We start from the raw sequence: 26,265 nt of genomic DNA, 5'->3' as shown, positions 1-26,265 counted from the left end.
AAAATGCATTCATCATTCATCAAAACCACACCATGCAAAATGGCATTTTTGGACTTGTCTTCATTAATTTCAAGTATGTGCAAAAAGTGATTTTTTTGAATTAGACATTTTCAGCACATTTGGCCATTTGGGATTTGTTTAAGATGGTATTTGAAACTTGTCCAAGGCCCAAACTCGGCCAGAATGCACACCCCATGTGCATATGTTGAAAATTAGCAAAAGGAGCAAATTGAGTCATTTGAGATAATTGCAATTAGCACTTGCTTAGCAGACTTAAAACAGCAAATATAAGGGATATTTTCTGTCCATTCAACCCTAGCTGCAGCCTCAATCATACAGAAACTCTCATTCTCTCTCAATTTCCATTTTCTCACTTTGCATTTTTTCTGCTAAAACTCCAAAGAGCCCGAGCATCCATTGGTTCTTTCATCACCTGGCCAACATTTGGAAGCAATTTGAAGCATCAAACCCGAGCTGTGCAGCACCCTCATGTTCTGTTTTTTCCAAAGCTCCAACGATGGTGAAAATCGATTTGAAAGATTCCAAGCCTTGCTGAGCTAAATTGTTTCAAGTGTACATCAATACCAACCATCAGCTTCATCTGTTTGAGCCTACATCTCCAAAACAACCACTGCTTCTCAAGTTTCTTCACAACCAAGTAAGATTTCGATTCTCTTTTTTCTCTAATCCATGCCATGTTTCTGTTAGATCTTGCCTTGCTGGTTATAATGCAACTTGAATCACATGAAATGGTTGAATATTGAGTAAAATATCTGGAAATGAAGTTTGGTGTTCATTGTTGATTTTTGCTCGATGCATGTTATTCAGTGTGTTTCAATGCCATTGGTTGATGGATTTGTAATGTTTGAAGTTGGTTTGTTCGATTGGTATGGCTAATTTCATGTTCTGGGCGATTTAATTTTTTTTCATGCTTGAATGATGAAGATGAAGCTTTACAGTAGTAAACCCGAGGATCTGCCCAGAAAATTCATGAGCTTGTGAATGTGTTTGGCTGTTGTTTGTATTGTGATTGCATGAATATTACTGTTGCATTGCCATGCTGTTTGAGAAACTCTGTTTGAAATTCGTTGATGATGAATGATGAAGATGAAGCCATTGTTTTAAAACCCTAAACACTGTTGTTGCCCAGAATTTCTCACGCGATTGGCTGTTGTTGTTTGAATTTTCTGCATGCCCTAACACTGTTCCATTGAGCAACCAATTACAACATTTCATGTGTCCCATTAAAACGATGCGTTTGGTTTAGTTGGTGTGATATTCACGAAATTGCCACCGGTCAACCACTTTGACCATTGAATCATGTTTATTTTGCTCATTTGTTCCAAATTGTTACCTCATCTTCCAAAAATCACATCTCATGCATTTTAATTCCAAAATTCATGAAAATTTTTGCATCATGTCCTGTTTGATGTCTACTTTTTTATCATGATTTTTGCTGATTTTTTGGATGGCTGGATTTTTAATGGCATTAGGGTTTTTGACATGTATGCATATTTTGTACCTTTTGCCAAAACCATTGTGAAATGATGAGGATATATCCAATGACCCTGAAATTTTTTGTGGTTAATCTAAACTCATCCATGGTTATTTGGATGTAGAGTTCATGATTTTATCTTATCTGGTTGTTAAGATATGAATTTTTGAAGTAGGGTGTGACAATTTGTGTCACACCAATGATATGCAATTTCATGATTTTTGTTGACATACTTCCTGACCTCCAATTGATGTGAAATTTTGCATGAACCTACTTGTATATGTCTAGTTTATGTGTGATTTTTCTTGGAATTAATTATGCCATTTCATAATTGTTTGAGATTTTTCTCCCCTGCCTAGTCAATTGTTGACTTTGTGTGACACATCTTGCCATTCCATTTGAGAAATTCTCATACTTTATTGGATGATCATGAAATTTTACATGTGCATACTAGACATCTTAAGCTTTGCATTGGTGTTGATCCCATTCATTTCTCATCTGTTGTCATTGAGTTATGATTTTTTGGAGTTGATACATGTTTGTTTGACTTCCTTAAGCATGTTCAAAATTGTTTTGACTTTCTGATTTTCATTGACTGCCTTCCACTTGTCCAAATGTGATGAAATTTTACATGCTTACCATGCTATGTGTTAGGATTGATCATGATTTATTTGATGATTTTTGGAATTGATTATGATTGGTTTTGAGCTAAGTCTTGCTGTTGACTTCTATGAGCTTTCATTTGCCATGCTTTGACTTCTTTTGCTTATGAAATCATGATGATGCATGATATGAACATGAACCCAATTGGAATTGTTTCTTGATTGATTAAACATGATTTTGAATGCTTGCCCTTTGCTGTTTTGACTTTTTCATTCTCTTTTGACCCTAGGCTTGCCCTAGTGGTCCTGTTACTCACTTTTGAGCTTGTGTTTTCAGGTTGACCAACAAAATGACCAATGAGGCCAATTATCTTTGATTGAGTTTGCTTGAATATCATTGTTTAACCTTGTTTGTTTTGTAGGTGACTTGGCTCACATGCCTAAGTCTTGTGCCTTGCACATACACATGCTTCTGATTAGCTGTTAATGTCTGTCTCCTTTTGCTTTGATTTGAGTTGCATACTAACATCTGCTTGACTATTTCAGGTGCTTTTAGTTGCTTAGTTCCTCGTGAACTTTTTGCTTTGCTTTGCTTGTATAAGAAATTTGCATTGAGGTATATCCCTTAATCTTCATGTAGTCTGGAAGACCTGGCCTGTTACTTGGCCAGGCAACTGTCTGAAGTCCTCCTTAAGAGGCAATGCTTGTGTGTGTTTACCTTTTGTCCCAAGCAGGAAAAGTCCTTCAAGTAAGGCAATTGGTGGATATAAGAGATAAGTAGTCTATCTCCCACTATTCAGTGAGTCTTCCTTGCTCCCATTACATGGTTGTAGCATTGAGATCCAAACCCAAGATCTATCGAGTCAATAATGTGGATAGAGTTCCCCCATTCTGAACTCCCACACCTTCTGATATTCAAATGCTCTCCCTGGCCAGGGATAAGAGCAATGAGGCACACCCCTCATCTCCTTTCATCTGCTTCACCTTGGCTCTCAATGTCAAGGTTAAGAGCACCATCACCCATTTCCAGAGGTTTGTTTGTTGAGGTTGATATGACCCCTCGACTAAAACCTAACCCTTGTGTGAGCCCCTTGTGTGTATATAGTGTGTGCTACCTGTGCTTGTATGTTTGTTTGACTTGCTTCCTGTGCAAGTTAGGTTTAGTTTAGACTAATCCTTGTTTGCTTTCGCCCTCGTTGCGATCCTTTCTCTCGCCCTCGTTGCGATCGAGCCTTTTCCTTTCTCTCGCCCTCGTTGCGATCGAGCCTTTTCCTTTCTCTCGCCCTCGTTGTGATCGAGCCTTTTCCTTTCTCTCGCCCTCGTTGCGATCGAGACTTTCCCTTTCTCTTGCCCTAGTTGCAATCGAGACCTGTGTCCCTCCATAGCCGAACTACGTCACCCTGATCCTTATACCAGATGAGGTACGTAGGCAGGAGATGAGCTGATCTCTTCGGGCGCCCTTTTTTTTTTGTGTGTGTTGTTTGACAGTTGCTAGGCTCGAGTGCCTGACTCCTTAGCAATTTGTTGTCTGTTTGTTTGAGTGTGTGCTTGACGGTTATAGGCTCGAGTCCCCGACTCCCTATTAACTTGTTGTGTTGTTGTGTGCTTGGAAGCTGATGTAAGACCATCGAGTGGCATTCGGGTTCCAGTGTGTGTTTGTTTAGGTTCGGATGCTGATGTAAGTCCAGTGATTGGCATTCAGGCTCCACGTTTGCCTTTGTGTGTTTGTTTGTGTGCGTGTCAGCCGAGCTACGAATGCTCTGATTCTTCTCTCGTCCGAGAAGATACGTATGCATAGGATGCGACATCCTAGCGAGCATGTGTCGTTTCCCCAGTCCGAAATACTTCGACTCTGATGTCTATGCCTGATAGACTAAGTAGGCCGAGGATGCGACATCCTGCCGAGTCAGTTTCAGTCAGTTTCTCGTGTCTCTTTCAGCCAGTGTGTGTGTGTTTGAGCAGTGTTTAGCAACCAATATTCTTTCCTTTTGTGCGTGGATCCCGTAGAGTACTACGGATGCGTAGGGGTGCTAATACCTTCCCTTCGCATAACCGACTCCCGAACCCATTCTCTTTGGTCGCGAGACCATGTTCTTTCCCAGGTTTACTCTGAGCGTTTCCTTTCCCTCTTTTGGGATAAATAACGCACGGTGGCGGCTCTGTTGTTTCTTTCTTTTCCCGCCGGTTTTTCGCGTAATGCGACAAAGAGGACAGTTTTGCACTCCTTCGGCCATCTCTGGTTGAATAACTGATTCAGAAGTAGGGATGTTAAGGTCAGGAAGACTTAGCTTGATATGATGTTCTCTTATCAAGTCTCGTATCCGGCATTCTAATCTAAGATAACGCTCAGGTTCGTCGAACTGTAGCTTTAATTTCTCGCCTTGAGAGCGAGTACTTGGCATACACTCGACAATTGTAGAAAGGGAAAAAGAATTGTTTGCCTTAGTCTATACTGGGCAACACTGGAGTTACGATATCGACTAAATTAGTTCCCGACAATGGCGCCAAAAACTTGATTGCGACTTAGTAAGTCTATGGGAATCGTGACTGCAAGTGCACAGTCCTATCGCGTAGTTTTAAAGATTATCGAACCCACAAGGACTAATAATCGAACGTATCATTATCTAATATTACTATGTAAATCTAAGGCTGATGATCGTTCTAAGATTGGCGGGATAAAGAGAAATAGCTATAACATAAATAGAATATTAATAAAGATATGAGATAAAGGGGATATCAGTATGTAACGCATCAACCTTCGGGGATCTGATAGATAGTTGGTGTAATCTTATTGGTCAAAATATTCTTCAGTAGAAATTATTTATATAAAGGACTTAGTCTCACACTCTCGTTTTTATTGACTCTGACCATACTTCTAAACTAGAATGCTTGGCTCTCGCAGTCTCATTTTGAATTTAAAAGTAATATTTGAATATGAAGAAAGTCTAATTAATCCTAAAACGCTCTCGTTGTGTTTAGGAATAATGCCTAGTTTCAGCTATCTGGTTAAAATCTCAAACTCTCGTTCTTTTTGACCGTAACCTTAGTTTGTTTTGTACTCTCGTACAAAAAACAGTTTGATTAAAATAAGAAACAAAAAACCGGAAAAATAAGTTTTATAAAAACTAACACCAATTTTCTATGAATCCCGTCGTTTCGACGGTCTTTACATACCGATACCTAAGGGTTTAGCCAGACATGAATCCGGTAACATACATGGTATTTGGAAAATCAAACATGCAATAAGGCATAAATACATAAAATAGCAATCAAAATAAAATCTGGATTATGAATTGAGAACTGGAACTGAATCTTGATTCTTCGATTAAAATAATGTCGGCAAGCTTTGGCAATGAGTAACCGTTACAATTAAATTCAAATGCATAAATAATAAATCACAATAGTCCCCGATGTGGAGAAACTATAACTGTTACAAAGTAGAAAACACTGCCTAGGAAACTAAAAGAAAATAATTATGACTAAAAATAATCCGTAGATTGAAAACTGGAAGCAAAGAGAGAGAGAGCGAGCCCCCGCGTGTAAAAACGGCCCTCTTTATATATTTTCCACATCCCTAATTTGTAGTCAGGTGAGTGGATTCGTGGCTAGAATCATGGAGGAAAAGTAGGGAAGACTAGGTTGTGGCGGTTGCCACAACACTATTCTTTGATTATGTGGCAAACGCCACAATTATAGGGCTAAGCGCCACAATTCTTCATGCTTGGTGGCAGGCGTAACCACCTCCTTTGGTTCATATGGCGGGCGCCACACATCTAGGTGATGGGCGCTACAAGCCTATTTGGTGTGGTGGCCCATTATCTTTATTTTTCTCCATTTTCTTCTCTTTTTCTTTCCTTTTTGCTATTTTCCACTTTCCTTGCTGTAAACCTTTCATTCGATAAATATCTGCAATAAACGTAAAATAATGCGTAATAATAAGTGTTAATCAAGTAAAAAACAATGCATATGAAGCCAAAAATACGATACATTTTCGCGTTATCATGTACTGTTAAATTCGTGTCATGGGGTAATTAAATGTGGGAATAACGGTTGGGATGATGTATGAAGGTTAATGGATGAAAGGGATGAAGATAATGTGTTAAAGCTAGGAATTTATGGGAAATTAACTGATGACAATTGATTGTCATCCCATGACAATCAATTGCATGTGTATAATGTTAAAGAAAAAAAACATGACAATCGATTGTCAATATGAATTTATGTAAACATATTTGATGTCAACCAATTGACATAGACCAATTTTGAAAAAAAATCATGTTTTGAACTATGTTTCATTGTTTGACAATTTTGGCCATAACTTTAGTTCTGTAGGTCCAAATGAGGTGTCGTTTAAAGAGTTGGAGAGCTAACACGTAGGGCTATCACATGATAATACTTGGTGAGATAATGGATGTGTAGAAGTATGTTAACTGTAGGAATTTATGTTATGAAATGTATGGATAATTTCGTGAACCATTGTGTTAACTTAATGATGAATTTCGGTTAAAATGATTTAACACGATTGAATGTCGTATGAATACGCATTTGATGTGGTGTTGCTGTTTGGTATTTGTTATTATTTATTGTGATGTTAATCCATTGTTGTGTATTGAGGATAATGTTATGCACAATTGTGGTGATTTTATGGTGATCATGTTGGTGATGCTGCATGTTGTTGAAAGTCATGTATCATGGTGTACAGGCTTCAATCCAGTTTTGGTGTACTCTGGTCCGATAATGTGGATTCATGAGCGAGTAGATGGTTCCATGTGGGAATCGGTGAAGTGTTACTTATGTTGATAGTAGAAAATTAGTGTGCTCTAGTCCTATGGTAGGGATCAATAGTGAGATGAACTTGTGTTGTTCATAATGGTATCACATGCATAAGTGTCACATTGTATCGTGAGTAACATTTCATATATATGTGCATGTTGATATGAATGGGTGTAAGATTATGATGAAGTTGATTGTGTATTGAATGTGTGTTGTGTTGTATGTTTCTCTACCTTCGTATTCTTTACACGGTTCATATTGAATGTTCTTTCTCACCCTTTTGCTTCATGTTTTCTACCATGGACATCTTACAGATAACCAGGAGTGAGCATTGTTGCTGTGTGTGAAAGGTGGCTTGTTGGAGCTAGTCTTCGTTTTCTTTATTTATCGCTTTATCACACTTTAGTGGTTTTTAGTGCTCTGATTGTGTATCATCAGGGACAGAAGTTTGTTATGCTTTATATTAATGTTGATTTTGTTGTTTTTAAATTGATTACTTTATTTATGAAGTTTCTATGAAATGTTTTTTCGCTGCGTGGTTTCAAATGTCTGATGTGTTTTGAAGGGTGGTCATTAGTGACACCTTAAATTGTTGTGTAATTCTTTTTATATAATTTTAAGGGTTTATGGTGTTACATAAACGATATTTGGAAGAGTTCCAGGGTGCCTCAACTTTGTTTCTGGCTATAGAGGCAATGTTATAATCTTTTGGGTATCCTGGTCCTCTAGTTGATAATGTGAAGTAACTTTCCTGAGAAGAAACCGGTCTTAGCACTTTCCCAGGAAAAGTTGGAAGAGCTAGAGAAGTCTTTAAAAGAGCCTTAGAAGATTCATAAGAAGGATGAGGTCGACCTTCATGCAATGCGTGAAGAGAATATTTCTCTCTCCAAGGATTCAATAAAGTTGTTGCAATAAGGTTTATCTGTCATTGAGGATGCTATTGAGAGTCCCCTGAAGCAGGTAGAGTATTTCTATCAGACTTGGCTTCTTTCTCGAGATCGGGTTCGTCTTAATCAGAACATTGAGGATGAACAAATGGTTTCTCTAGAGGAATAATACCACCTTTTTTTACTGACATGCTTGAATTTGGCATGTGCGTGGCTTTGACATTTCCATTATTTAATGTATATATAGTTTGTTATTTATTCGTATTATACATGGTTTGTGAAGCTAATTGCAATCACATGTGTATTTCTCTATGACCCATATTTTCCTCTGAGTTTCGTGCTTGAAGTTTATTGGACGTCTCCGGGGACTGTACTCGGCCAAGGATCGGTGCCCCTTCCCATTCCCCCGGGTGAAAACCTAGTTCGAGGTTGACGTATTGGCGGACCCACCTCGACCTATGAAGTGGATAACTACCACGACGGGGTGAGCAAATTGTTTTTCATTTTAAAGGTTTGATTTCTTTGTGTGTGTGTGTGTGTGTGTGTGTGTGTTTGCATCGTGTGGTTTTGGTTACTTTATTCATACATATGTGACGTTTGTGATAACACGCATGAGTCTTTGTGATGGGGCTTTGGTTTCTCTGGTCGTACCCCGAACTCATCGTTACCTTTCATAATCATAAAGGAAAAGATAAATTAGTGAAAAATTCATTTCTTTACTCAAATGGTTATAATACATCATGATCATTATTCTTTACAAAAAGGAAAATGAATTTAACATAACCAGGTGGCCAGGCCACCACTTGTTAGCCACAAGGTTGCTGGCAATTGTTCTTAAATCATAAATTATTGGCTTTCCCCGAGTCAACCTCTTCGGCTCATCTAGCTGAGGTGGCTTGCTCTGCTTGCGGGAGGCTGGATGGCCATGTCTTTCAACTACCCAATTAAGGAGCCTTCATTGATTTCCATGTCTTTAGCTTCGTCTTCCTTTCGATCCTTCTATAAATCCTTTTAAATAATCATAGCTACAGAGAGGTCGATGTTAATTATTACCGACTCATCATGCGTGTTCTAGTACTTCAGCTTGAGATAATATGGGAAAGCTACCACATTCAGTGTTTTCGCAAAGGGTTGTCCTAGGATGTAGTTGTAGAAACTTATGCATGGAACACATAGGAATTGAGAGTCAATAGTCCTGGTGTGTCTCCCTTACCCTAAGGTCACCATGATTTTTACGTACCCCCACGAGCGAGTTACTATGTCGTTGAAAGCTTGGAGGTCGGTCCCTTCATAGGACCAAAGCTTTTCCCTTTTCAAGCCTATTTTCACAGAGATATTCGAGTAAATTATTTTGTAAGAGCTGTCATCGTTGATCATTATCCTAGAGACATCAAAGTTAACATTGGTAGTCTTTATCACCAAGGGAAAATTTTCATTCGGGACTCCCCAGATCTTTTCACTATCTCGAAATTCGAGAATCGATATTTCAGTGTCATGGCCAAATAGCTTCCTTATTTCTTGTTGACAATCATTAGCTCAAAAATCTTTCTCTTCATCATACTTTTGGAAGGTTTTCTCATCCTAGGTATGCCTCATATTATGGAAGCGTTATATTGCCACTACCCCTTGTGCCATTCATCTTCATCACTTCTTGCTTCTTTACCTTTGCTCTTGGCCACAACTTCTATGGCCTTCTTAGGGAGTTTCATATTTTTTGGGGAGTCCTCTCGTCCCCATTGTCTTCCTTGGTATACTAGGACAACATCCCCCTTTTACTAACCCCCCAATCGCATCCTTCAACAATCGTTGGTATTATGGCTGTGACTCTTGTGGAAACAACATTATTTAGACTTTCTAGTTTGTGAAAACTCTTTGACTGGATATGTGTTCCTTATCCTAAACCTCATTGAACTCCATGTTAGTGCACACCTTCAAAATCCTATCCCGTAAAGTGTTCAAGGGAGTGTACGAGTCAAATTTTGAACGGGGCATGTGTTTAACTTCCTCTTTGGACCGCCCAAAATCCTTATCCGGTGCTCGGCTAGACCATGAATTTACCCACACTTAGTTACCTTCACCAACCAACATCTTTTCTTCATAGTTAATGTAGGGGTTTTCCTTACATAGAAAATCCTTTAGATTGTGGGCCTCTTTGCGCCCTAACGTTTCCCGAAACGCGCATTCTGGTCTGAGGCCTTTCTAAAAAATCTAGAACTTCACGCTTTCATATGAGCCTCCCACAATTACCACTACCTTGGTGAAACAATCAATATTTCCATGTAGGGGTTCCTTTTTGCTCTATGTCACTATGCTTAGCACAACCATGGTGGTTGGTTATCTCTTCCTAGTGATGAAATGGGCAATGAAAGACTTGCACATGTCAGACCAAGAATCTACGCTTCCGTCCAAAAGGGTCTTGTAATAGGCAAAGGAAGATTCAGTTAAGGTTAGTGCAAAGAGTTATCACTTTACGTCTCTATAGGCATGATATTAATTTAGTCGATCATCCACATGCTCGATATGTTTACATAGATCTCTAATATCGTTATAATTTTGGAGCTTTAGAGGCTTCTCAAATGACTCAGGGATCCTACTATCAAGATGTGAGTGGGCAGGGGGTTCTTCTTTCGTGGATGGGCAATATCATCCTCTTCATACCCATCCCTCCTCTTAGGGTGAAAAAATTCAAGAGGAATATATATGTCTTCTCTTATTTCGGGATCAGGGGAAGGAGAACAATGCATGTGTTGTTGGCGACTTGGAAAATTTTGGACCTCTTCTAGATCCCTTCTCAGCTTAGAGGAATTGTTTTTGTATGAGGTTTCCTCCTGCACAATGTTGTTCGTCAGATTGAAGTTATTTAGGATTTCCTCAATTCCCTTTTTGCCAAGGCATGTAAGTTCTGTTGCTAAACCATTTAATACATGCTGCTCAATAGTCATTGGCTCCTTGTAGATCGAGATAAGTCTGCAAGAGTTGAAAATCGGGAAGTGCTTCTCATTTGGACATTACATGCAGTAACGTATGCCTGAAGGAAGGTTAGACTAGGTGGAATTTTCTATTCGATCCGATGAATATAGGAAGTTGAGAAGTTCCTTGATCTGCCTAAGGTTGGACAAAATTCTACGACGGAGGAACAAAATGAATAATTGCCAAGAATTAATTATTTGTCCCGTGAGATAGAGGCAAAGGATTCCTAGCGGCTTTAACAGTTGTAGGTATCTGTCATTGAACGAAGGAACGATTATATTTGGAAGTTGTCATTGTTTGGTGGATCTGATGGAAAGCATTTGACTCTAAACTTGACGAAGTTGATATGGAGATGGAGATTTGTGCTTTGACTAAAGGAGATATGGATTTGATTCGGTTGAACCGAGAAATATTATATCATATAGATTGTAGGAATCAAAACTCGATTCTCACATACAACGTCAAGGCTTCTGATGCGATGGAGAGAGGGATGGACTGCAAGATTAGCACTCCAAAACTCAAGTAAGTCAAAGTGTAAAAATTTAAATTTGAATAGAGAAAGATTTGAATATCTGAGAAAATGGCACAATTCTTTAAACAGTAGTCCACTCGTTCCACGCTTACCGTTGTCTTTCACGCTATTAAGTTTTCGCACTTTTGGGTCTTGTGGATGGTGCAATTTAGGTATCTTTACACATTTATACTTACCGAGTTGGGCGAGCTTATCAATAAACATCATATTGAAATGAATGATCAACATCAATAAGATATGCTTAGTTGATGGAGAAGAGGTCAATATAAATCCAAGCTTGTCTTGGTCTTGGATATTGAAATTCGTTGCCCTGAAAAAATGAAGTTATTTATTTGGAGTGTGTGTCGTGAAGCCATTCCTACTCTTGGCCTACTGCATCATAGGAAAATGTTTGTTGCTAACTAATATCCTCATTGCTTGATTCATGAAGAATATATTGTTCATATCTAGAGAGATTGTAATGCAAGTAACATGATTTAGAAGGCCATATAGTTCAATGATGTGGTTTTCTTTGCTAACAACAATGCCATCAATTGGATTCATGAAAATTGTATAAGGCCTAATGTCAATTTATTATTATCAATATTTTGGGGGAGCTAGAGGTCTAGAAATAGACATATAGTGTATATTAATATGGAGACTATCACTTTTCATCAAGTGATTGCTTGCATGAGAAAGCTTAAAGAAATTTAATTAATTATTAAAAAAGAAATTAAAGAAAGAAAAAAACAAGACATAACGGCTATTAACCATGTAGTCCCCACATAGTTCCACCACTAACAATCTCCTTTAACCATTATGCCATCCAGCTTTACACACCCGCCAATCATTACGTCACCTAATTTATCGCCTATAACGTTCACTTTTTCTGTCCTTCACAAATCAATATCCTTTTCCTAATTTCCATTTTTATTTAAATATTACATTTTCTTTCTTTCTTTCTTCTTCTTCTACTTCATTTACTTCCTCAAACGTCAATGCCGAACTTCGCATTTTGAGCTTCCACCATGTTGGACGCACTACTCGGAAAAACCTTCGCCGCTAAATGGTTCGCTCCCTCGCTTCATTTTCATTGTACTGTTATTTTCTTTTTTGCTCGTTTGCTCGTGAAGTGAATTCAGAGTCTAGTTATGCTGATGTTTATATGCTTTTCAGTAAACCGTTACTCAAATTAACCAAGAATCGGATTGAAGTGATAAAGAGGAAGAGAAGAGCCACGGAGAAGTTTTTGAAGAAAGACGTTGCTGATCTTTTGCACAGTGGTTTAGATATCAATGCCTACGGAAGGGTAATTCCTTTTGAATTGTGCATTTTCTGGATTAGGTTATGTTTGATTCTTTATAATGTGATGTAGATTTTAGTTTTGATTGTGTTATGAAATTATTTTCAATGCGGTGAAATTAACAGGCGGAAGGACTGTTGGTTGAGTTGATGCTGTCGTCTTGTTATGGTTTTGTGGAGAAATCGTGTGAGCTTGTGTTGAAGCATTTATCAGTCATGCAGAAGATAAGGTAACTAACTAGTTATCTTCTACCTAGATGGATATTCATAATTCATGTCATTTTTTTCTTCTAAATTTTCATTTGATATTTACAGTTTTGGCTGATAAAGTTGGTTTCAGAGGTTTTTTATTAGTTATGTTAGTGCTCATGCCAAGAATAATGTTTGATACGTGTGGAATTTGGATAATGGATTAGAATTATGCTTTGGCTTGGCACTGTTGTTTCTTCCGATATCATTGTTAACAGATATCTCCTAGTTGTAGGAATTTCTTCATTTCTAGAGCAAAAGAGTTTGTGGTTTCTGTTAATGCTGCGATAGTTTATGAAAATAAAATTGCGGTGATGGTCACCAACATCACTCACAGGCAGCACTGTAAGTATCAGTGTGTAGCCGTGTGTCGATTTACATGCATGTGGCTAAACATGGCTTTGGCCTTTGTGAGTCCTGTTTTTCTATGATTTGGTACCATCATATGAATTGGAGTAAACAATATTGTAACAGTGATCTTGGTGTGACTGATAAACTGGTCTGTATAAGTTGATAATCGAGGCATTTAGTTGATGTTGTAGTGTAGGAGGAGGCATTTGAACAATTATTTTGTGGAATGCGGATGTTGAATTTTTTTTCTTTAAAATATTTTGTTTGGTCCTTATAATTTAGAAATGACACCTGTTTTCGTTTTTTCCTGTACCAAAAGAGTTTAGTTTAATCTGTTTATGTGCCATTTTGATTCTTTGAATGTCTTCATCACTGTTGCTGGGATAAATTTGTGAGACTGATTTAGAAATACTGTGAAGTACAAGGATCAAGTTGAAAATGTCTTTAATGATATAAAGTAACTTTGTGACAATCATTTTCAATTTGGACCGTACAGTTCAACCTGTTTTAATTCCAATAAGTGATATTGCAATATCAAAATGTAACAAGGACCAAAATGAAAACAAACAATTAGATGTATGTAGGCTAATTACAAAACCTTTTCTTGTACTTGTCCAAATTGAAAATTAATGTCACGGTATGGAGACAGAAAATATGTTTTGACATATCTATATTTTTTTGGTTGACGGATATGAATTTGTTGTGGACACCTATTAGCTATGTACAGATATCCCAAAATTATAATGAGTAGATATCCTTAACTTGTTTCGTTTCTTTTATAGCGGCTGCCCTGAGGAATGTAGGGTGGCAGTGTCATCTTTGATGTTTGCAGCTGCAAGATTTTCCGACTTACCAGAGTTACGTGACCTTAGGAAAATATTTCAGGAGAGATATGGGAATTCCATTGAGTGTTTTGTCAATAAAGAGGTGACTGCTCATATTTATAATTTTATTAGAACTTTACCTATCAATAACTTCTACTAGTTTCTTGCAAGTTGAACTAACCGACTAAATTGCTAATTATCAGTTTGCTGCAAATTTGAACTCAAAGTCTTCTACATTGGAGAGGAAGGTCTGCTTGATGCATGAAATTGCATCAGAGTTTTCAATAAACTGGGACTCTAAGTCTTTCGAACTAAGGATGTCCAAGCCGTCTGCATTTGCACAGGTACCGTATTGTATTCCCTTTTCATTTTTGACTAGCTTGAGTGTCAGATTAAAATTTTGAGAACGTATCTAAAGCTGTTATTATTTGTAATAAATTGCTTGTACAGGACCGGAGTGCTATCATCTGTAACAATTTGTTTGATTATGATAAATCATCATTCAACAAGGATTTTAACCAGAAAGATGTAAAGTATGATGCTATGTTGGAGAATCACAAGGAAGATGTTATGCCAAATATAGATTATCATGATCTTCAGCATCAATCCACTGTCCTTGGAAAAGGATTCAAGCCAATAAATGGTTGTGAAGTTCTTGTGCAAAAGGATGGCCGTGCTAATTCTTTAACAGAAACGGAAGAGGTTACTGCTACAAAGACTGATAGAGGCTATTGGAAGGAGGGGGGTAGTATGCTAAAACCAATTGGCAGATCATTTCAGGAGAAAACATTGGAACAATTTGAAGACGGTTCCAAGCTGCATGACAGTTTGGGGGGTACGACTCCTCCAAGAAAAAGCCAGGACACTACAACTCCTACTCGAATAGGATCACGTTTCAGGAGTAATGCGAAGCAACCATGTGCTGATAAATCTGAGAGAAAAGTTCCAAATGATGAAATGCCTATGCAAAAGCCTTGCTTTAGTAATGTCATTCCACCTCCATATGTTAAACATATTTCTAAGCATCAGAACAGAACATCTGGAGTCAATATTGTATCTTCACATACTGACAGTGACGGTTTCTTTACATGTCCTTCAGTTCATGAAAACTCTGATGCTGCTTCTATGTCAGAAAGGATCCAAACTGGTTCGAATAAATCTGACCTTAATTGGCAGGCAAGTAGACACAAGAGGCTGAGCAAACAGAGTCCTAAAAAAGAAATATATTTTCCTGAAGATGCTAAAGAAATCCCTATGGCAAAACCAAAATCTACAAGGCGGAAGCACTCAAGATCACGATCTAGACATTATGACGCCCCTAATGTAGATACTGAACTTGTGAGAAAAGCAAGGAGCAGAAGCAAGAGACGAGGTGAATCAAGATGTGGTCAGCAAAATTTGTTTGAGGATGAGCGACATCAAAAGGCTGAAGAGGAAAGAGTAATCGACAAGTTACTGATTCATTATAGCAATAAACCATCTATTCTAGTGCCTGAAATAGTAAGAAAAAAGTCAAACCGTCATCATGAACATAAAATGGATAATTCAACGACGGAACTAATGCAGAATGGAATTGAAGATGGATCTGATGAGACACCAGAGATGGTTACTCTTGCCCTACGATCAGTTTCTCTTCCACGTGAACAAACTAGAGTAGTAGAAGCTAAGAAAGAATTTGCCCGTGCTGCTTCTTTTCAGCCAAATAGATCGTATGACACTCGGCATGTGCATCCCAATCTACCTGATTATGATGATTTAGCAACTAGGCTTGCTTCCTTGAGAGGATCATAAGGTAAAGGACAGAAACACAGTTAGTAAATGCTCCTCCCTTATCAGTTATTATGATTATCACACTTCAGTCTAGTATATTATGCACCAGTGGCGCTTTTATTGCAAATTGTTTACTTTTTTGGATCTGTACCAAGTCACCATAGGGTGGTCCTATCTGTGGTCATTGACAATCTCCCACTACTAGAGGATACACGCAATATTCATGATTGTAAAAGTAGCTGTAAGTCATAATAAAAATTGACGCTGTTCTGCTCTTTGGGTTGAGCCTGAAAGGATATTGAGATGGGTGCTATTGCTGCAGAGCTTTTGCTCATCCCTTATCCTTTCCCTCCCTTTGTACAATCTTACTAGTGTCTTTAATTAAACATATATTACTTTGTAGTGGTATAATCTGTACTAATCATGTCATATTATTATTGGCCTTGTGATGTGCCTGCTATGCCCTTAAACTGCTTTAGAGAAAAAGGCGGTGCCCAAGTAATCATCAGTTGGATACATCGGAACATGAGATTTTTCGCTGCCAAACTCGCAAGTGTTATATGTGATCAACCTGGCCTCTCCAAGCCTGTTATACATAGTTTCCTTAAAACCAGCCTCTTCATGGCAGGAATTTTTTCTCAATCTGGTCTTTCTAAGCTAACAACAAGTAGTTTTCGTTTCTTCAACTCCAGTCTCTTCATGGCTAGCAAAAATTCATCCCCGCGGATTTTACAACAAAATAGTGTAATTCTTAAATGAGCATGTGGATATACAAATATAAGCTCGATTTAAAGTAACAGGACCACGCTCCAATGAAAGCACATATGAAGCTCCGGAAGAATGTTTCAATCATTTAATACAGTGCTTTGATTATCAATGTGCTTTTCAAATGGATAGACAATTTTGTACTAACTTGGATCTTCTTTAAATATGCCATGCTTGTCGAATGGAAGCACCAAATATCTATCCATGTTGTTATCTATTTAGTACTTAATACTTATTACTGAGTCATGTAAATGAAATGAAATGATTAATCACATATAAATGACATGAGAAGTTTGCTGATACAAAAGTTTACATCTGAGCCACACTTTGGATGTGAGATCTTACCATGTACACAGACTGAACAAACATATGTTCTTGAGTATAATATATTACATATCATACGAAAGATTAAAGATATTCCGTTCGTTAAGCTTAAGCACAACAAAACAGTCTTCTTCTTGTTTCTCGAGTTCTGCCATGAAGCTTAATTCCAGTTTGTCGCGAAGGGTTGGCTTTTGCCAATCTCTTACCTGCAAAACATTTGTTTCTGTAAGTAACGAACATGAACACGAGCATTAGGTCATCATGGTCTCAAGAATTTGCAGTGGAGATTAATGCAGACAGACAGACAAACAAGGAAATTTCACTACTGTAGATCCATTCGCTAAAATTCATTTTCAGGTATGATATAACTCAGATAACATTTTCTGTTTTTATTTCTTGTTTTTACTTTCAACTGAAAAACTTCCTCTTGTTTGCACTTTGTTTCCAAAATATTAAAAAGGGTTGATGTTAAATTATTGTTTCACCTATTTCATAGAAGAGCTCGTTGACATTCTGTGCTGTTTTTGCTGAAGTTTCAAAGAAAGACATGCCGTTTTCTTTGGCATATTCCTCACCCTCCTGTAACCAACATATAAATTATGATAAAATCAAAACCAATTCTTTGGTGTGTTATAGCGGAGTAGTTTATGTTCCTGAGTATAGACCTATAAAATTTATAAATAAGCAAACTATGATGTTTTATAGACTTCAATTTATTGGAAATAATACCTCATTTCCAATTTTTCTCTGGTCTTCCAAATCAGCCTTGTTAGCCACCAAAAACATTATCAAATTTGGATTTGCTGACATAGTTTATCAAATCAAGTAAGCTGATAAATTAGTATTCATAAGGTACAGTTGTGACAAATTGCATGATCAATATCAGTGTTGTTATATAGCAGTCCGTGTTATAGTGTAGCCGAATTTGAACAAATCGCTATTGCTCCACGATACGCTATTTAGTACAAAATGTTGTCAAATAGTGTCTATGATGACACTCTAGCACCGATTTTTAAAGCAGAATTTGTTCAAACCTCTATTTTCAGTTATTTGCGATTAAGCCAAAGTTTACAAAATATTTCTCTTGTTTGTTCACAAGATTATTATTATTATTATTATATTTTTACTTTTCTGTTACCTTGTCTTTGAACTTCTCTAACCCACTTCTTTGCGCGTAAAAAAGAATCCTGAGACAGAAATTGCACCATTTAATCAGTCTGATATGATATATTGTCCCATTGAATGATATTTCAGACGGAAATTTTTGAAGCAGAGTTTCAATATGATTAACATTACACATTCTCTATTGACAATCAGTTATAACTTAGAATTTCTCTCCATTGAACAACTAACTTCATGACAGTTCATGTGAGTGAAAACTGAAAATCCTTTGCTCGAGTTCATAATTTCAAACAACTAAGCATCACAAGCTAAATAAAAATGGTTATCTATAAAATGTTGCCATAAACATCATCATGAAAGTTGATATTTATTTACCGTGCTTGTAATGTCATAAACAACAATAGCAGCGGCAGCACCACGATAATACATAGGAGCCAAACTATGGTATCTTTCTTGCCCTGCTGTGTCCCATATATCAAACTTCACAGTGGCTTCATTTAAAGACAGAACCTGAGTGAAGAATGCTGCTCCAATTGTTGATTCCTGCACATATTCATTTATGGTAATCCAATTTGAATTATCTATAACAATGTGAAGATGCATAAAGAAGATAAAACAATCATATAGCAACCTGATATTCCGAAAATTGACCTTTAACAAATCTAAGCACCAAACTCGTCTTCCCCGTTCCCATGTCTCCCAGGAGTACCTGTAAAGTCATGGATAGTTTTAATATCTTCAGATGAAAATTTTCTGATGAGCTAAGGGATATCGAAGGAATATTAACCCGAAGTTTCAGAATCCGAACCCTAGAAACCAACATGTACTTGTTAAAAAAACTAGATTTTTACACCTGTTCTATCCTAATACCGAATAGGAGCTATTTCAATTCTTTAATGGAGCTGATCTTTAATTTACCAAACAAAGAAAAAAAAAGGGAAGACATACCCACCAGTTTGGCTTGTAAACTCTTATTCCTTGCCATAGCTTAGATGATGAATGAGGAAAAAAGGAGAAAATTCTTTGGTGTAACACCAGAGAAGGTTTATCAAAGATTGAAAAGAGAACAACTCAAAAGATTACAATGGTATGTTAGCAATGACAAATGAAAGAGTTAAGAGTTCTGAAAAATGAAGTAAAATAGGGTGGTGAAATCGTAGTTGAATGGTAGTTTGTTAGTTTGACTGGTAAGTAAGCTGATATACATTTTGTTGATATTATCATATCAACTGCTTGCATTTTATTTACCTAACTGATATATGTCAAGTTAGTTAGATATGTAGAATATACATATAGATACATGTATAATATGCATACATCTCTGTCAATGTGTGTGTATACATAATTATCAATTGCTCTGAAAAAATTAGTCTACTTACAACCATCTAAAACTTTTTATTCAAAACTTTTCAAAAATCTAACTCTCAAATATACCCCATTCCAAGCTTCAATTGGAGTCTTATCTTGTACTATCTTAGTTGGACATTTGTTGAGTATGTAAACAGAGCAGTGTCGACTGCTTCAGCCTAAAATGTGTTAGGCAATCCCTTTTCTTTAAGCATCGATCTAGCCATCTCCATAACTGTGCGATTCTTTCTTTCGGACATACCATTTTGTTGAGGAGAATATGCGACTGTAAGTTTTCGCTCTATGCCTTCATCCTCGCAAAATATGTCAAACTCGTGGGAGGTGTACTCTTTGTCGCGATCACTTCTTAGTACTTTTATCCATTCTCCACTTTGATTTTCAGCAAGGACCTTGAACTTTTGGAATACTTCAAAGACTTGTGATTTTATGTCATTCAAGAGAACTCATCAATGAAAAGTATGAAGTACATGTTGTTCTCATGTGGTTATACAATTTATATTCATAAGTTTAAACAATTGAGCTGTCTCTCCCACTCGGTTCCACGTATGTGTTAAATGGTGTTACACAATAATGGATGAGTGTGATAATGAGTGTGTTTTCTTGAAGTGCATTAAGGAATGTAGTAACTTATTATTGAGTCTATATGTAAAATAACTTTATACTAAAATATTTAAGTTGGTGATTTTTTTTCAATTATTAGACTTCAGAAAGGAAAAGTACAAGAATAACGTATGAAATTACGGTTGGGTCGATTTTGTAAAAAATTGATGATTAAACTAATAAATAAATATATGGGCTGGTTTGGATTGGATCGGTTAGATATCTTAAAACAAATATGAAAAAAAGGAAAAAGAAGATAACATAACGTCACTATAAACATATAAATTGACATACATCAATTGAACATTGTTGGAAGTGAACATACATGAACTATCTTATACATCAAGAATATCAATTATATGGACCATAAACAACATGTGAAAAGAAAAACTTACACACAAAAACAGAAAATGAAACGATAGTACATTGCTTTTGAAATGATAAGGAATGCACTTTTATGAAGTATGTCTTTCAAGAAATGTTAGATGGACATGATATATTCAAAGTGCGTTAACATAACATTTAGGCAAGTGTTGAGATGTCAAGAATTCCTAATTCCCGTCGAATGTTAAAGAAGGGTTTAGTCGTAAGTGGTTTTGTAAAAATATCGGCAAGTTGATTTTTACTATAAACATTCTAAAAAATGACGTCGCCTTTTTCAACATGAACGCGTAGGAAGTGATGATGAATCTCAATATGCTTAGTACGAGAATGTAGCACCAGATTCTTAGTTAGGTTAATGACACTAGTGTTGTCGTACAAAATTGGAATATGACTTAGCTTTATATCAAAATCAAGTAATTGTTGTTTAAGCCATAAAATTTGAGCACAACAACTATTGACCGCTACGTATTCCGCCTCGGCAGTTGACAACGCAACCAAAACTTGTTTCTTGCTATGCCAAATAACTAAGGAATTTGAAAACATGTGACAAGTCATTAGTGCTTTTCCTATCCGATTTGTAATCGACAAAATCGGAATTTGTGTAACCAACTAAGCTCCAATCACTCCCTTTGGAATACAAAGCCCATAATTTGAAGTACCATGAAGGTACATAAAAATACGTTTGACGACTTTGAGATGAGATTCCTTAGGGGCTGATTGATATCAGGCACACATACAAACACTAAACATGATATTTAACCTAGATGTAGTGAGATATATAACAAAACCTATCACACTTCTATATTTCTTTACTTCCACATCCTTACCATTTTCGTTCCTTTCCAAGTTACCATTCGTAGCCATCGGAGTGTCAATCGACTGTGCATCAACCATACCAAATCTTTTTAGCAAGTCCTTGCAATACTTGGTTTGACAAACAAATATACCTTCATTTAGTTTTTTGATTTGAAGACCTAGGAAGTAATTTAGCTCTCCCATAAGGCTCATTTCAAACTCTCACTGCATAAGCTTAGAAAAATCTTTGACAAGTTGCATATTAGTAGATCCAAAAATAATGTCATAAATATATACTTGTACAAGAAGAGTATCATTTCCATGGTGCTTAATAAAAGAGTAGTGTCAACCTTTCCCCTTAAGTACCCTTGATCAATCAAAAACTTACTTAGTCGCTCATACCAAGCCATAGGTGCTTGTTTGAGACCATACAAAACACGTTTTAATTTGAAAACATGATTGAGATACTTGTGATTTTCAAAGCCGGGAGGTTGAGCAACATACACCTCTTCATTAATGTAACCATTTAAAAATGCACTTTTCACATCCATTTGAAATAATTTGAAATTCTTAGAGCAAGCAAAGGCAAGAAGAAGGCGTATGACCTCAAGTAGGGCGACCGGAGCATAAGTCTTCTCATAGTCAATACCTTCCTTTTGGTTATACCCTTGAGCGACTAACCGGACCTTATTTCGAGTTATCCCTCCATCTTCGTCAAGCTTGTTCCTAAAAACCCATCTTGTGCCTATTACTTTATGATGTTTTAGACGCGGGACAAGGTCCCAAATGTCATTCATTTTAAATTGATTTAGCTTATCTTGCATTTCCATGAGCCAATGCTCATCAAGTTATGCATCTTTAGCATTTTTAGGCTCAAGCTGTGATACAAAAGTGAAATGATAACAAAATTTACTTATATTAGAGCGTGTTGTCACGCCTCTTGTGATATCTCCAAGAATATTATAAATAGGGTTATCTTTGGATGTTCTCCAAGTCAAAGGAAGGTTGCACACTACAACCAGACTCTCCTCTTTTTCCTCTTCATGATCATCATCTTCTACTTTCTCATTTTCATCCGTTTGAGGTTGATTAATCCCTTCATCGACTTCATTGAGAATGTCATGCGAAGACACACATATATCATGAAAAGACATACCTTTCCCAACATTTTTTGGAAAAGACTCATCAAAAGAAACATGAACGAACTCTTCAACGATAAGTAGCCTCTTGTTATATACCATATATGCCTTACTAGATTATGATTATCCGAGGAAGATGTCGTCATCGGCTTTAGCATCGAATTTACCTAGATTGTCTTTTCCATTATGCAAAATAAAACATTTACATCCAAAGACATGAAGGTGAGAAACATTAGGTTTTCTACCTCTAAGTAATTCATAGGGTTTTTTGTTTAGAATAAGACATATCAATATCCTATTCAAAACATAACATGCCTTTCTAATAGCACCGACCCAGAAGTACTTTGGTAAGTTACCTTCATTAACCATCGTCCTTGCCAACTCCTCTAAAACTCAATTTTTACGCTCCATAACCCCATTTTGTTGTGGAGTTCTAGGAGCCGAGAAGTTATGCTCAATACCATGTTTCTCACAATACTTTTTAAAGAGAATTTTCAAACTCTCCTTCGTGATGACTTCGAATGGAAACAATTTTCAAATTCATTTTATTTTGGAACAATCTAGCGAATTGTTTGAAAGCCGAGTAGGTCTCGTTTTTACTAGACAAAAACATAACCCAACAAAATATAGAATAATCATCAACTATAACAAATCCATAATAGTTTCCACCTAAGCTTTTGGTCCTATAAGGACCAAAGAGGTCTATATGAAGAAGTTCGAGAGGTCTAGATGTTGAAATAATAAGTTACCTTGTTTAGTAAGTCAAAGTTAATATGAGTTAAGCGCATATGCCACAACCAAGATTTTTCACTCATGGTAGCAAAGAACCTGGTACCAACCAAGGACACATCATCTAAATTTAGCATATAAGTATTATTGACTCTCAAGCCCTTAAACAAATGATCCTTCTTCTCATTATGATCAAATAAGCAACAAGTATTAATGAAAGTGACTTTAAAACCCTTATCACAAGGTTGGCTAATGCTAAGAAGGTTGTGTTTAAGAACATCAACAAGCATTACATCAGAGATAGTAGTAGATGAGGGATTGCTTACACGACCTTTTCTAAGAATATATACTTTGTTGTTATCTCCATAAGTGACGAACCCATTTTTCTTTGACACAAAATCAATGAAAAGCGATATGTTACCCGTCATATGCCTTGAACATCCACTATCAAGATATCACATCTTTTCGGTAGATTCAAGACATTCAAACTATAGAATTGAACAAAGGAAATAGGTACCCAATTTTCATTGGGTCCTTGGAAGTGAGTGAAATCAAGGTTGCATTTAGGAAACCATTGGGAGGCTCCTTTAGGAATTAACATCTTTCTAAATTTTCACTTTTCAATGGTGTGACCCTTTTTGCAACAATAATGACAAGATAGATTATGATGAGATATGCTTTTACCATTTGAATCCTTTTTGAAATTTTTATGCTTTTTGTATGAATGATTCAAAGATCTTTCATACTTAGAAGGATCAATAGCAAATGCACTTTTAGGTTGTAAAGCTTTGTCTAATTTGACTTGAAGAACACTTATATCTTTTTGCCAATTATGACAAGATTCACAACCAAACCTAGAAGATTCTTCACTTATATTCTTGTCACTTTGAATATCTATCATAGATCTCTTAATAACTTCCAACTTGCTTTCGGATTCTAACACTTTAGCTTCTAATTGTAAGAATATATTTTCATGTGAAGCTAATCTTTTAGAAGCATTTAATTATTCTCTATGAAGATTATCAAAAGCGTCTCGCAATTGAGAATAAGATAAATCACTAGTAAGCTCAAGTTTAAAAGGACTTACTTGTTTCTTCTTCCTTCCATTTTCCATGAGACAAATTCAGGTCGATTCTACACTTGAAGTGGAGCTTTCATCGCTTGAGGAGTCACTTGCACTTTCACAAGCTACATAAGCTCTTCTAGATTTACTAGACTTCTTGCGATGCCCTCTTTCTTTGTCTTTCTTAATCACGGGACCTTCCGTTCTATAGTGACCGATTTCACCATAATTATAACAAGAGCTTCTAAGTTTGCCTTTCATATTCTCACCATCTTTTGAAGACTTAGACTCCCTTCTAAATTTGGCTAAGTTTCCTTCGGAATGCTTGACTTTGTTCTTCCTAATATACCTTTGGTATCTCTTGACAAATAACCCAACATCATCATCATCATCAGAGTTTTTGTCATCCCTTTCTTCACACTCACTAGGCTCATTATTTGAGAACTTGAAACTAGAAATCTCTAGAGCAATGGACTTCTTCACCTCTTCCATGTGTTTACTTTTCTCTTTCTTCATCATCTTTTCATAATCTTTTTCATATTTTTCCAAGCAAGTGAGTTCTTGCTTATGTTCTTCCAATTTACCAAACAAAGTAGTAAGATCAAGTGCTTTAAGATCATTTGCTTCTTTGATAGCGGTGACCTTGGGTTGTCATTCCCTGTTAAGACATCTTAAAACCTTTTTAGTAACAATAGCATTGGAGATGCGATTACCTAGAGCATCCAATCTATTAATAAGATGTGTGAATCTCTTTTGTATGTTAGCAATGGTTTCACCATGCTTCATACGAAAGAGTTCAAGCTCTTGGTTTAAGGTGTTGATCCTAGCTTGTTTGGCCTCATTAGTTCCCTCATGGGCAACTTCTAATGCGTCCCACAAAGCCTTGGCGGTTTCACAATGAGAAACACGATAATACTCATCAACACCTAAAGCGGATATGAGAATATTTTGTGCTTTCCAATCATGAGACCACAACTTCCTATCATTATAATTCCACTGATTTTTCGGTTTTAGTACGATGACTCTTTCACCATTGGTCATTGTAATTTCATTAGGACCATTGATAATTCCATCCCATACAGCCTTATCAACCGAGTTGATATGGATAAGCATACAAGCTTTCCAATAGCCATAATATTCGTCGGTGAAAATAGGTGCTCTATTATACGCCCCTTTAGGTTCAGTAGCCATTATCTAATAAGAAAATATTAAGACCAAAAACAACCGGAGCTCATGATACCAATTGTTAGATGATAGGCCTAGATCTAGAGGGGGTGAATAAATCCCAAGTTAAAAATTTATTCGAAAATTTGATTTAGAAAAATTTATGGCACGAATAAAAGTTGCAAATATTTCCCAGATCCAAAATCGTCTAACCGAACCTACTATTGAAAAGCTTGGATATGCGTAAGAGTACCAATGGTATGATAATAATCCACAAGTTGATTAATCAACACTTAAAACACTAAATTGAATACTCTACTATAGTAACGGTCTATCTCCAATGATTACAACACACGAAAAACTAGTTGAAATAATTTGTCAAATACTTTGCGTGCAATCAATTTTTTTTGGATATTAGTATAGTGTTTGTAGTTCTTACAAATCCAATCACTACCATATGGTATGTGATTACTACAAAAACACAAATTTAATAAATAATTCAAAAGTTATTATCCAAACAATGTTTATCAAGAGATCAAAGTAATCAACAACTTGTGAACCAAAAAATAAAAGATATATATATATATATATATATATATATATATATATATATATATATATATATATATATATATATATATATATATATATATATATATATATATAGAGAGAGAGAGAGAGAGAGAGAGAGAGAGAGAGAGAGTGTATGTGTGTATGCACGATTTTGTTTAGGCAGTTCCCCAATCGATCTCGTTATGCATACATCTACGCTCAATTCGAATTCAAATTGAGATATTAATATTAATAAATCTTAATTTGCAAATGTATGTATACAAGATATGATAAATTAAATCCCACAAACCCTAAGTTTGTTCTTGACTCTAGCATCTTCAAAAACCTTGATCAAATATTGACTAAGTCACCAACAATGCCACTTCAATTCACCTGTTGTTGCTACTTCCTTGGATGACCTCCTTGTCTCAAGACTTTCACCCGAATGAATTAATCCCAAGCGCACACTTGTTGAACCCAAGATTTGTCAACATGATCCACTATTTCACGTTACTCCCTTGCACGA

General features: G+C 36.4%; 2 protein-coding genes across 2 annotated transcripts; one reads left to right on the top strand and one right to left on the bottom strand.

Moving 5' to 3' along the window:
* Nucleotides 1-12,081: 12,081 nt before the first annotated feature.
* On the top strand, nt 12,082-16,011 carry LOC127101440 (uncharacterized). The gene is made up of 6 exons (XM_051038871.1): nt 12,082-12,307; nt 12,415-12,547; nt 12,667-12,770; nt 13,923-14,067; nt 14,168-14,308; nt 14,415-16,011. Exons 1-6 carry the CDS (start codon nt 12,267-12,269, stop codon nt 15,753-15,755), a joined length of 1,905 nt encoding a protein of 634 aa, XP_050894828.1. The 5' UTR covers nt 12,082-12,266; the 3' UTR covers nt 15,756-16,011.
* Nucleotides 16,012-16,751: 740 nt separating this feature from the next.
* On the bottom strand, nt 16,752-19,790 carry LOC127101441 (ras-related protein RHN1). Its single transcript, XM_051038872.1, has 7 exons — nt 18,898-19,790; nt 18,577-18,654; nt 18,321-18,488; nt 17,962-18,010; nt 17,553-17,626; nt 17,309-17,402; nt 16,752-17,029 (listed from the first exon to the last, which is right to left on the bottom strand). The coding sequence occupies exons 1-7, from the start codon at nt 18,928-18,930 to the stop codon at nt 16,932-16,934; spliced, it is 594 nt and encodes a 197-aa protein (XP_050894829.1). The 5' UTR covers nt 18,931-19,790; the 3' UTR covers nt 16,752-16,931.
* Between the last annotated feature and the right edge of the window lie 6,475 nt (nt 19,791-26,265).

The sequence above is a fragment of the Lathyrus oleraceus genome, chromosome 7, assembly GCF_024323335.1.
Source record: "Lathyrus oleraceus cultivar Zhongwan6 chromosome 7, CAAS_Psat_ZW6_1.0, whole genome shotgun sequence".
NCBI lineage: Eukaryota > Viridiplantae > Streptophyta > Magnoliopsida > Fabales > Fabaceae > Lathyrus > Lathyrus oleraceus.
Note: the sequence above shows the minus strand (reverse complement) of the source record. Positions and strands in the feature narration are given on the sequence as shown.